Here is a 13,509-nt window from a genome sequence, read left to right as displayed (position 1 = left end):
GCTGTCGACTGCTCTAAGCTTGGCAGGCAATTAATGAGGCTTTAATCCCCCTTCAACCCATAATCCCAAATCCATACATTATTTTGACTCAAATAATGAGTTAATCTGCATAGTTCACTGGCCTTGATCTCAAGGATGCTTTCTTTGCATCCCATTACAACGTGGGTCACAGTGAACAGTTTACTTTTGAATGGGTTGACCGTGGCACAATAGAAACTGCTTAATATATTTGGAAGGTGCTGCTTCAAGGAATTAGAGACAGCTTCCACCTGTTTAGAAATGCCCTACCAGAGAGTCCATGGCTTCCCCTTTGGTGATTGGGTAGATGTTACCCTAGGATATCCCTGAATGCATAGATGTTGGATTAACAAGTGAGTTTATTAACCTCCTAGACGTTCATGACACATGGTCACAAATTGTCCTTTACTGGTATGACCATTTAGCTTCCATCTTTGTACTTCAGACGGGGCTAGAAAATGTAATATGGCACATAGAAGCCTTGATTAGTTTTACTCAAAGAGCTTTAAATGACACCACCAAACGAATAACCCTATTAAGTGTTGAGGTAGCCTTAGTGAGAAAAACAGTGCTCCAGAATCATATGGCATTTGACATCTTAACATCTGCACAGTCACGGGCCTGTGCCATTATTAAAACTAAATGTTGTATATGTATCCCCAATAATGAGGCAACATTACTGTAGCCCTGTAAGATCTGCATTACCAGGTAAAGGTGATGACTGATGATTCTACCCTTAGCCTAAATGTTTGACTCTCTTGTTGGAATAAAGGAAATAGCTAGGAAAAAATATTAATGTTCCTTATGACCCTCATAGGTGTTGGGTTACTTTTGTGCCATGGATTATTTTGTGGCATTGGAATACTATCTCAACTACCTACTTGTTTTTCTAGGCAAGTAGCCAGAATGATGGTAGTGAATAGACTTTGACCTTTTCCAGCAACTGAGACTAGCCTCTCTCTGTCTTCTGTAGATAGGCAGGAAGAGACTTTAGATCCCTGCATAAGTAGGGATGACATCACATTCCAGCTTGAAGCAGCTCCAAAAGATAGACCATCTTCCTTCAGCAACCTGTTAAGAATAGGGATCTAAGTCTCCATGCAGGAGATAAGATAGGTAAATTGAGGGGTACAGAGAGTACTGAGTCTCAACAGAGGCATGCCTGTGAAACCATTGACATACAAAACAACTCGTGAGCAAACCTACCTGCGTTCTGTCACCTTAAGCCCTGAGGATCCTTACTGATTAGCCAGTGAAACAACACCAAAGACATTGTGACAGAATAGTTCCAAGGCAACCAGAGGAACACACAACTCCATGTAGCATGCTCATCAGGGACTTTGACCAAGATGTGACCAAAAACCTCCCCCCCCCCCATTGTAATAGTAAAACCCACGAGGGAGGAGATATGAGCTGCTAATCAAGTGACTGGTTTCTACTTGGACTTCCCACATTTCCTCATGCCCACAGATATGTGATGATCACTCAGCATATGATATAGTAATGTTGGCATTATATGCAGGGAGGCTTGCCCAGGGCTCTCTGCAGTCGCCTGCACTCCCTTTCCTGTGTGTGTACTTTCCCTTTTTAATAAATCTCTTACTCTGCTATCTTAAACCTGATGTGCTCTTAAATTCATTTCTGCAACATGGTCAAGAATCTGGAAGGTGCAAGGAGACATCTCTGCCCCTGTAGATCTCAAATCTCTTTTTGGTGACAAGTACCTTTATTTTAAGTTCTAGGTATGGGTATTTTTTATTTGAATTATCAATGAAGTGAATAATGTCCCAGTATTTATAATGATATATCTGTGTTAGAAACATTGTACCACAGATAAGGAACACAGACATCCTCATGACCTTGTGCTCTTTGAGTTTTGAAAATGATAACCTTCAGTATTATGAACCATGAGAGGATACCTTTATAGTAAAAATATATATACCCTAACCACCTTTTACTGTCTCAATTTAAACAGAAACATGTATTCTTAAAAAAGTTGTATATGTTCATTGTATATGTCCACTTTATAGTGGTAGGTAGTTCATATGTGGTGAAGTAGCCTATTTTTTTCCCCTCTGCATGCGTTTTGGGGGGAGGGTGGCAACTTGTAGAATGTGACTTTCAATGTGGTACATTTGTATATGCACCCAATGTAATTTCATCAATTTCATTCCCCAGCATCTCATACCCTTTGCTCCCTGTTTTCATCTTAATGGCCTCCGTCTGTTTTCATGATGTTCCTTTGTTTTTCCTTTTACCACTAGTTTCTTCGGGGTTTTTGTTTTGAAGGAGTACTGAATTTAGGGGAAGGCTTCTTCCACATCATCAAGGTGATCATGTGATTTTTGTCCTTGGTTCTATTTATGTGGTTATTGATTATATTTATTGATTTGCATAAGTTATAAACAGTTCTTACATCCTTGTAATGAAACCAACTTGATCATGATGGACAGTCTTTTTGAAGTATTATTGAATTCAGTTTGCTCGTATTTTATTAAGTATTTTCATGTCTGTGTTCATCAAGAATATTTATCTGTAATTTTCTTCCCTTAATGTGTCCTGATCTGGCTTTGATATCTGGGTGATAATAGCCTCTAAGAATGGATTTTTAAGCATTTCCTCCCTTTCTGTTCCATGAAATAATTTGAGGAACATTGATGTTAGTTCTTTAAAGATCTGGTGAAATTCAGCTGTGAATCCATCTCATCCTGGACTTTTCTTGTTGGGAGGTATCTTATTACTTCTTCAGTCTGATTTTTCTTGTTATTTTCCATATCCTCTTGGGTCAGCTCTTGTAGATCATGTTTCTAGAAATTTATTCATTTCTTCTAGATTTTCCATTTTTTGGAATAAAAGTTTTCAAAATAAGCCCTAATGATCCTCTGGATTTCAGCTGTGTCTATTGTAATATTCCCATTTTTGTCTCTAATTTTGTTAATTTGTGTCTCCACTCTTTCTTTTAGTTAGTTTAACTAAGGACGTATTGGTTTCATTTCTCTTTTAAAAGAATCAATCAAGTGATTACTTATATTGTTCTTTTAAGTCTCTATTTCATTAATTTCAACTCAGATCTTTGTTATTTCTTTTCTTCTACTAGTTTTGGGATTGGCTTATTTTTTAAAGACCTTGAGATACATCATTAGGTTATTTAAGATCTTTCTCTTTTTTAAAAAATGAAACACTCATAACTATAATTTCCTCTTAGAACTGCCTTTGGTGTATCCCACTGATTCTGGCGTGTTGTGTTTCCATTTCCATTTGTTTCCAAAATTTTTTTAATTCCTCCCCTGATTTCTTCAATGACCCACTCATCATTCATTGTTCAGCCGGGTATGGTGGCATACTCCTGCAATCCCAGTGATTTGAGAGACGGAGGGAGGAGGGTTGCAAGCTCAAAGCCAGCCTCAGCAACTTAGCAAGGCCCTCAGAAACTAAGCAAGATCCTGTCTCAAAATAAAAAATGGATATGTAACTCAGTGGTTAAGTGCCCCTGGGTTCATTCCCTGGTACTAAATACAAAAAGATAAGAAACAGCAATAAAAAAAGTGCATTATTCAATTTCTGTGTATTTATGTAGTTCTGTAACTTTTCTGGCTGTTTATTTCTAATTTTATCCTATTATGATTTGAAAAGATATAGGGGATTACTTCATTTCTTTTGTATTTGCTCAGACTTGCTTAATGGCTTATTATACAATCAATTCTGCAGAAAGTTCTAAGTGAATGAAAAGAAAGTATATTGTCATTGGATGAAATATTCTGTAAGTGTCTGTTAAGTTCATTTGATCTACAGACTAGTTTAAATCTGTTGTGTTTTTACTCCTTTACCCCCCTGTCTGAATGACCTATTAGTAAGAGTGGTGTCTTTGATGTTTGCTTTATGAAATAGGATGCACAAGCATCTAAGGCATAAATATTTATAATCATTATATCTTCTTGTTGAATTGTTCCCTTTACCATTACATAATGACTTTCTTTGCCTCATCTCACTAGTTTCAGCATGAAATCTGCTTTGTCTAATATGAGAGTAGCTACTTACACTGTTTGCTTTTGAATTCTGCTTGCATGGAATCTCATATTCCATCCTTTCATTTTCGGTCTGTGAAGGATTTTGCCTGTGAGGTGTATTTCTTGGAGACAACCTATTTGGGTCATATCCAATCTTCCAGTCTCTGTCTTTTAATTATAGAATTAAGACCATTTACATTCAGTGTTATAGAGAGGTGTGTGTAACTTTTTGTCATTTGCTTTATTTCTAATGTTTGAATCATTCTTCTCATTTGCTTATCTATTCTTCTAGTGAAATGTCTTCTTTCCCAAGCTCTCTTGGTTATTTTTATCTTCATCCTCTGTGTTTACTATTTTTAAGTTGCTTCTGCAGTGCTGGCTTGGTGGTCATAAATTCCTTTCATTTATGCTTATCTTGGAAGGTTTTTACCTCTCCTTAAATTCTGAACAGATTTCATGGATATAATAGTCCAGGTTGGCAGTTATTTTCTTTTAGGACTTGAAATATATAATTTCATACTCTCATGGCCTTTAGAGTTTCTTCTGAGAAATCTGTTTTCTCATGGGTTTGACTTTATATGTGACTTAGTGCTTCTCTCCCATAGCTTTTTTTTTTTTTTAATATTTTCTAGTTGTAGGTAGATACGGTACCTCTATTTTATTTATTTTTATGTGGTGCTGAGGATCAAACCCAGTGCCTCACATGTGCTAGGTGAGTGTTCTACCACTGAGCTACAACCCCAGCCCTCTCTTGGAGCTTTTAAGATTGAATCTTTGTTCTGAATTTTTTGATAATTTAACTATGTTGTAGAGAGGTCCTTTTTTGTTCCTATATGAAGTTCTAAATGCCTTCAGTTCTGCATGTTTTATGAAATAGACCCCAAATTAGAGAAGTTTTCTGCTATTATTTCACTGTAAAAGTTTTCTAGAACATTTTTGTGTATCTTCTTTCTTTCTTTAAGACCTATGAGTCTTAAAGTTTGGCCTTTTAACATTGTCCCCAAATTCTTGTATATTCTGCCTGGCTTTTTCTTTTTTCTTTTCTTTCTTTATTACTGATTGAGTGTTCTAATTCATCCACATAGTCTTTGAGCCTTGATATTCTTTCTTCTGCTTAGTCTATTGCTTAGTTTATTGACATGTATGTTTTCTTTTTTGCTTTGATTTATTGAGATTTCCAAGGTTCGTTTGATCCTTTTGCAGAATATCTATTGAAATGCATTTTTCTTTCCCATATTTACTTCCTTGGCTCATTCCTTAGTTCTTCTTTTAATTCTCTGATCATTTTAATAATGAGCTTTTTAAATTCTTTGTCTAGCACTTCATCCACTTCAATATCTATGGATTCAGTTGTTGGGACATTATGCACTTTTGAAAGTATGTTGTTGGCTTGTTTTCTCATGCTTTCTGATTCCCTTGTGGTTTGTGCATCTGTGGTGATGCCTTTCTTGTCCTCTGTCATGTGATGGTCTTTCTAGTGAGCAGTTGTCTCTCAAAATATGCCCTAGGCTGTGGGGTATATCTCAGCATCAGTGCACCCAATGAGCATGATCAGAGCGTGAGATCAAGCTACCAACTCTTATTTAAGAGGAGAGAATAACCACAAGTAACAGCAGTGACTTAAGATCAAACCATATATCAACACAGAATAAAAATTTAATAATGTTCTCCACAACTCTACTAACCAAAGAGGAAAGTGGGTAAGAGACTATATAAATTAGTCTGTAAAACGAGGCATTAACCTTCATATGTCTCATTCTAAAATGTACAGGAAGAAAGGAAATGAAGAAAAGAGTGTTGGGTAGTGAAGAGCAACACAAGAAAAATTGAAAGAAAAAAATAAAAATAAATAAGAAAAGACACTGAGGAAAAAATCTAGTTGAGAATACATGAAATTAGAACTGTGAAAAATCAAATAATGATGAAAACACAACCACTTATAACAAAAGGAATATAAAAACATGAAAAATTAAGATTTCTTGCAGAGGTTAAAAAACAATGGGGTGGGGGAAGAGTCAAGATGGCTGAATATAGGAGGTTGCTATCCTGCCAGGTTTGGTGTGAAACCAAGAAAGCAGATAGCCAGCTTCTCATTAAGGTGGGTTAAAAAAAAAAAGGACTTTACTGGGAATTAATACTGGACATTCAAATCAGATTGGGTACTCAGGAACTTGGATGAAATAAGATAAAGAAGAAATCCCCCACCACTGCCAGCGCCAGCCAGAGTGGGCCCCGCCCCCTTGAGGAAAGTGGAGGGATAAGGAAATTAAAGGAACCCACATGTTTAGGAGGCCTGTGGCATGTCTGGGTATGGAAAGATCAGAGATCAAAGATACTGCCAGACTAACCTGAAAGTTGTGCTGCACTTTTCTTGAAGAGAGGCTGCATCTCTCCCAGCTGACCTTAGAGGACAAAGTAAGGAGCCATTTTGCAACCATGCTGTGGGGCTGCCTGGCAGCTTTGGGAGCTGATTTCTGGCAAACCCACACATGCCCTAAAATCTGAGTCTGGCAAACCCACACAGAACAACAGAGCACATGCCTAAATGAAACATGAACGGGGTTTTACACAGAATACTGGTCGTGGAAAACCACTTGGCTCCCCCTGCACCCTTGAGTCTGGGAGCTTGCAGGACAGCTAGCAGGCCCATATCTGGCCAGGAATTCAAAAGGGCAGGGGCAGAAGTGACTGAGTTTGGAGACTGAACCTGAGAAATCAAGAGACATGGGGCCCCTGATTGATGGAGGGAACAAAGTTTGGCTCCTCCACCACACAAGTGGAACCCAGGGAAGATTCCTGGAGTGCAGTTTCCCAGTGTGGGCCCTGCTGGACCCTGTAAGTACACTGATTTAAAATCTTCAGACCAATTGCCATTCAACAAAGAAGCTGAAGCCTATGTAGACCTAAACCCCACCTCCAGGAGCTCTACCCGTGGGATCTCCTCTCACAGAGCACTCCCGCAACTCCAGCCTGAGTGTGGAGCAGACACCACACTCCAGCCCTGCCCACCTAACACTGCTGAGAAGGGAAGTGGAGAATGTTTTGAACTCCAACATAAACAATTCTTTTCATCAAACACTTTTTTTTTTCCTTCTGTTTAATTGTGAACTGAATGGTTCATGGACACTTATACATATTGTCTCTTTTTTTTCTCAGTTCCGGCATTTTTTGAAGACAGTTATTTTTCATGGTTTAGTCTTTTGAGGGCTAGAATGTTTGATTAGTATATTTCAGTGTTGTTTTGTATTCTTCTATTTTTATTTTTTAATTTTATCTATCACTTATCTGTTTCCCTTTATTCTCTTTTTCTTCTAATAACAGCCAAACTCTGTTGTTCTCTTTTTCACTCTTTCTTTAATTTTTAAATTTTGTTTTCTCTTTTTTCTCATAATCCTTACATCCTATGTCTCTTCTCTCCCTGTTCACCATTCAAAATTATAAACCCTTTTGCAAACTTACTGTTTTAATGTGGGCAATAACTGGTCACATCATTTCTGCTTACTGTTACAATTAACATTGTAGATGTCATCGTAGGAACTATTTGGTTTAATGCTGTATATTTTTTGCTTTGGTTGTTGTTGTTATTTTGTTTCCCCTAAACTGGAAACCTTTAGGGACACTATCAATCCACAGGGTAGAAACTCTACTGCCTCAGATCCATACCTTTAGGTGGGTAAACACACAAACAACATGATCTTACATTTAGAAGGCCCAAAAAACTCCACCAAAAAACTTCTAGAATTCATAAATGAATTCAGCAAAGTAACAGGATATAAAATTAACCCCCATAAGTCAATTGAATTCCTATACACCAATGATGAATCAGCTGAAAGAGAAGCTAGGAAAACTATCCCATTCACAATAGCATAAAATATAATGAAATAAGATAAAATAAAAATACTTGGGAATCAGTCTAGCAAAAGAGGTGAAAGGCCTGTAAAATGGAAACTACAGAACACTGAAGAAAGAAACTGAAGATCTTCCATGTTCATGGATAGGCAGAATTAATATTGTCAAAATAGTCATACTACCAAAAGTGCTACACAGATTTTTTGCAATTCCTATTAAAATTCCAATGACATTTTTCATAGAAATAGAAAAGGCAGTCCTGAAATTTATTTGGAAAAATAAGAGGCCCAGAATAGCCAAAGCAATCTTTAGCAAGAAAAGTGAAGCAGGAGGCATCACAATACCAGACCTTAACTTATATTATAGAACTATAGTAACCAAGACGGCATGGTATTAGCACTGAAACATACATGAAGACCTGTGGAACAGAATACAAGACACAGACACAAATCTATATAAATTCAGTTATCTCATAGTAGACAAAGGCACCATAAACGTACATTGGAGAAAATATAGCCTCTTCAACAAATGGTGCTGGGGAAACTGGAAAACTCCATCATGTTGACTAGGAACTGACTTCCTCAACAAGACTTCTAAAATGCAAGAAGTAAAATCAAGAATCAACAAATGGGATGGTATCAAACTAGAAAGCTTATTCACAGCAAAGGAAATAAGAGTGTACAAAGAGAGCCTTCAGAATGGGAGAAAATCTTTGCCACCTACCCCTCAGATAGAGCATAATCTTCAGGATATATTAAGAACTCAAAAAACTTAACACCAAAAAAACAAGTGACACAACCAATAAGTGGGCAAAGGAACTGAACAGACACTTCACAGAAGAAATACAAATGGTTCACAAATATGTGGAAAAATGTTCCACATCTCTAGCAAAGTAGGAAAATGTAAATTAAAATTACCCTAAGATTTCATCTCATTCTAGTCCAAATGGCAATAGTCAAGAATACAAGCAACAAAAAATGTTGGTGAGGATGTGGGGGAGTGAGCACACTCATATGTTGCTGGTGGAACTACAAATTGGTGTAACCATTTGTATGGAGATTCCTCAAAAAACTGGGAATGTGGGAGTGGAACCACCATTTAACCCAGTTATACTACTCCTTGGTATATGTCCAAAGAATTTAAAATCAACATACTACCGTGACACATCCACATCAATGTTTATAGCCGCTCAATTCACAATAGCTAAGCTATGGAACTAACCTAGGTGCCCTTCAAAAGATGAATGGATAAAGGAAAGCTGGTGTATATATATATCCACTGTGGAGTATTACTCAGCCATTAAAAAAATGACTTGCTAGTAAATGACTGGATCTGGAGACTATCATGCTAAGTGAAATAAGCCAGTCCCAAAAAAAGCAAATGTCAAATGTTCTCTTTGATATGCAGATGCTAACACACAAGGGGGTGGGGGAGGTGGAGGCAAGGAAAGAATTTAAGTTCAATGGATTAGAAGGGAAGCAAGCTTTTCACCTGACCCAGTCTCATCTCTTCCATTCTGATTCCTGTCCCAAATCCACACCCCACCTGTTTGCCGCTCGTCCCAAAGCTTAGACCACCAGTTTCAAAGGGAATAGGACAACAGTGGAATGAATCAGACATAATTTTCCAATGTTTGTATATGAACGCACCCTGGTGAATCTCCACATCATGTACAACCACAAGATTGGGATACTAATTAGAGTAAGATACGCTCCATTTATATATAATATGTGAAAATACATTCTATTGTCATTATTTCTAAAAGGAACACTTAAAAATGGGTATGAGAAGAAAGGAGAGAAAGAAAAGAAGGGAAGAGAATTTAAATGATAAAGAAGAATGATGAAAATATTATTCATTGATAAAAACACTTAAAGTTAGAACTATAAAAACCCAGTGAGGAAAGACAATAAAATTGACCATGAAAGTGAATGTAAAAATAAATGTAAAAAGATTAAAATTTGTCCGTGCTGAGGTATTTAAAATGGAGACACTTCTGGCCTGGGGTTGTGGCTCAGTGGTAGAGCGCTTGCCTAGCACATGTGAGGCACTGGGTTTGATCCTCAGCACCACATAAAAATAAATAAATAAATGAATAAATGTCTATTGACAACCAAAAAATATTTTAAAAACAATGGAGACACTTCTTTCCTGGGCTTCAGTTTGAGTCCACCAGTTATGGGGAGGTTTGTGGGACACAGTTACCATTTACTGTACAGTTGGTTCCTTCTTTGACTCAAGAAGGCCAAACCTGTTCAGAGACTTTGTATGCTGAGCTCTGCCTCTCCTTGCCCCACAGCAAGTGTGGTGGAAACGTGGTCTGCTCAGAGCTAAATTCACTTATGATTTTTATACCAGAGGAAGGGATGGGCATGGCTATATAGTGTGAACTGATCCGGATTGCTTGGCACCCCACATCCTGAAGAATGCCTTAGTGTGTGTGTGTGTGTGTGTGTGTGTGTGTGTGTCTCTCTCTCTCTCTCTCTCTCTCTCTCTCTGTGTTTTAAAGTGTCCAACTCGCAGTGGTGACTCAGTATAGGTAGTGGGGTGGTCATGCCTCTGGAGTCTGTGCTGGGATGGTGTGCTGGGCAGCAAGCTTTTCACCAGACCCAATCTCATCTCTCCCATTCTGACTCCCATTCCAAGTCCACACCCCACCTGTTTGCCCCTCATTATCAAGTTTAGTCACCAATTTCAAAGGGAACCCTCCTCCACCTTGTGCTTCTCAGAGCTGCCAACAGATCAGTGCCATAGTCTCCTGATCCCAGCTTGAGACTCGAGGTAGTGCCCACTGACCCAGTGAAAGGAAAGAAGTGACCACTGGGTTTTGAAGACAGGAAGGAAGGAAGGCTAGAAGTTTGTGATCTCTAGCACATTTCATCTGGACAATGAAGTCCCTTTCAAGATGGCTCCCTTTTCCAGTTTTCATTGAAACCATGAGGTCAGTTAGGGAACCTCCTTTCCCATACTGGCTCCCTTGCAGGTTCCAAATCTCCTTTGTGCTAAGACTCCATGTTTGCCTGAGTCTGTATTTTTTTGAATCCTGAGAGTTTGCTTCAGCTCACCAGAAAGGAGCTCCCCTTCCCAACCAGGCTGCCTCCTGTGCTGGTGTACACCATTTCTTTTATCAGTTCTCTTATTCCAAGAACCAGTATTTCTGGTTTTCACCTGGTGGCTGCAGACAAGCCTTTTGCAGCTCAGGTCTTTCCTTCAGCTCTCCTACCTCATGATGCAGCTGCAATCTCAGGGAACAGCCAGTGTTCACTGGGTGCCGCTAGTCTGTCATTTGCTGAGTTCCCTCAGGGTCTTTGTTCCTGTTCTTCCTTCTGCAGAGAACCAGTGGACTTGCTTTGCACAATTGATTTGCTATAGGTTGCTATGTGGTCAAGAGATTTTCCCACAGTATGTGATATAGTCTCAGGATGCTCATCTGTTTTGCACAGAAAAAAAAATCAGAATTTCGTTTAGTTTTATCCCCTGTGTGGTACAGGCTGTGGCATATGTTAGCACTAAAACTGTTAGAGTTCTTTGTTTAGAAAAGCAGGGGTGTGAAGAACTAAGCTGAGGGTGAGTCTGTTTACCCAGGGGAGAACCATGTTGGATTTTACCCACCGGCTATCTCCACAAAGAGCTTGAAGATCTGTGAAAGTCCATTGTGATCACCATGCAGTGGTCTTATACAGTCAGTCCTGCATGACAACCTTTCTTTTCTTCTTTTTTTTTTCTTTAAAAAAAAAAAAAAAAGTGGTCATTAAGGTCGCAGTCCAGCTCCTGACAGGATTTTCGCATATATTGGTGCAAAACACTCATGTGAAAGGTGAAAATATTTAGGGACGGTCCAACGTAGCTGCATTGGACCTAATGGGAAGAATACTTGCATAAAAATTGAAATCTCACCCCACATCCTCTACTAAGATCCTGAAGCTATTAATTTCACTTCCTTCTCTTGCTCCTTGTTATACAGTTCTTATGTGGATAAAATAATTAAATTGAAAGGAAGTAAGGAGACGAAGCTATGCAACAATGGTAATAATAGAATAATGTTGCTCCCGTATTCCTCAGTGGATATTAATCAGCCTAGGAGGTGAGGGAAGTGAGAGTTGCAATTGGATATCTGATCCACTTTTAAGGAATTCTTTTCTGACGTCCACGTGTTGAGTTTAGCCCTACGCTGTCCCTAAAGTCTAAACCACCTAGTTTCTCACTGGACCTGACATACACAAAGTGAGAGTTTATTTCTATTGCTAGACAGGATGAGAGATTGAGTCATGTACCTACCTAGTCATATCCCATCACCCCGGCTGCTTCTTGGAAGTGATATGTGGCTCAGTTCACTATACAGTTGTCAGCATGTAAGGAGTTTGTAAAAAGCAAATCCATTGCCAAGTCTGTGCTCCATTTGGCCCATGTGAGTCCAAATTGCACATTTGTTAGTTTTTAATGGATCATATAAGTGGCAAGGTGACATTTGACACCTCTTCACTGCTCTAACGTTGCAGAAACTAAAGTTATCAGATGAGCCTGTCGAAGCAAAAGAAGATTACACTAAGTTTAACACGAAAGATTTGAAGACTGAAAAGGTATGCGTCCAGGTGTGGTGGTATCCTGTACATTCGCCATGGGTGATGTGCGTAGACATCAGGAACAGTTGCACACTTGATTGTGATTAGTTTTGACCATGAAAAATTAACTTGCATACCTGTGGCTTCATTTACTCAAAATTGTGCATGACAATGAAAATGTTAAGCAATTCAAACTTTTTACAAATCAGAGAAGAGCAATTCACTTGCCAAGGGTGTACCTTCACTTAACCAAGTGTTCATAGAGTGATGGGTGGTAAGGGAAGAAGTCTCTACAGATAAATTTTTAGTCAATCCTAAGTCAATCCTACTGCCCAAAATTGTCCCAGAAATTATGAATAACTCTACCATTTAGCATGTGCCCATAAATGTTATTTGGGTAACATTTTGTACTAAGTTTTTTATCTTACATGTGCGTTGTAAGTAACATGTAGCTTTTATAATGCTTACATAGTTTTTGGTTCTGGCCTTTCCATTTAGCATTATTTGTGAAAATGTTCACATGTTATTAAACACTTTGAAATTTTGATCATCCTTTCATATCCAATCACAAGTGTTAATTTACTTCATCATATGGAATGGAATGGAATCAGTCCCCTGGTTTTGGACTTACAGGTTACTCTGGCTTTTTTTTTTTTTTTTTTTTTTTTTTAAAGATATGGAATTTACATTAGATTTTTAATTCAATTATATACTGATTATCAGAAACACATCAAAATATTAGCATAATAAATAACTTCCAAGTAAGGACAGCAAATGAATTATTATTTTGATATAGCCACATATGCATTATTTCACAGTTATATATGCAGTACACTTTCTGTCAACTCACTTTTATAGAATTTATATACTTTAATGTTTTAGATGGAGTACTCTGGCTTTTTAAAAAAAAAATTTTAATGAAGTGATAGACATTGTTATTTACAATCTGCATCTCTGTTTATTTCATTAGACACAATTTAGAACTAAGAGTAAGTGCTTAAAGAACATGAACTCTTTCATTAAAATATATAGCTAAATCGTTTTCCAAAGATATAGCAGAAATTTGTAGTCCC

The 13,509-nt window shown here is 37.9% G+C and overlaps 1 protein-coding gene across 4 annotated transcripts in view; it reads left to right on the top strand.

The window, feature by feature from the left end:
* The window catches only part of Rnaseh2b (ribonuclease H2 subunit B), a 91,267-nt gene that overhangs the window by 56,840 nt on the left and 20,918 nt on the right, over nucleotides 1-13,509 (top strand). The window contains exon 10 of one of the 4 annotated variants that reach the window (XM_047553390.1): nucleotides 12,374-12,454. The exons of the other annotated variants lie outside the window; for them this stretch is intronic. Coding sequence (XP_047409346.1) covers nucleotides 12,374-12,454 — 81 coding nt within the window. The remainder of the gene's footprint in view (nucleotides 1-12,373; nucleotides 12,455-13,509) is intronic. 4 annotated transcript variants of the gene reach the window in all.

The sequence above is a fragment of the Sciurus carolinensis genome, chromosome 5, assembly GCF_902686445.1.
Source record: "Sciurus carolinensis chromosome 5, mSciCar1.2, whole genome shotgun sequence".
Classification (NCBI taxonomy): Eukaryota; Metazoa; Chordata; class Mammalia; order Rodentia; family Sciuridae; genus Sciurus; species Sciurus carolinensis.
Note: the sequence above shows the minus strand (reverse complement) of the source record. Positions and strands in the feature narration are given on the sequence as shown.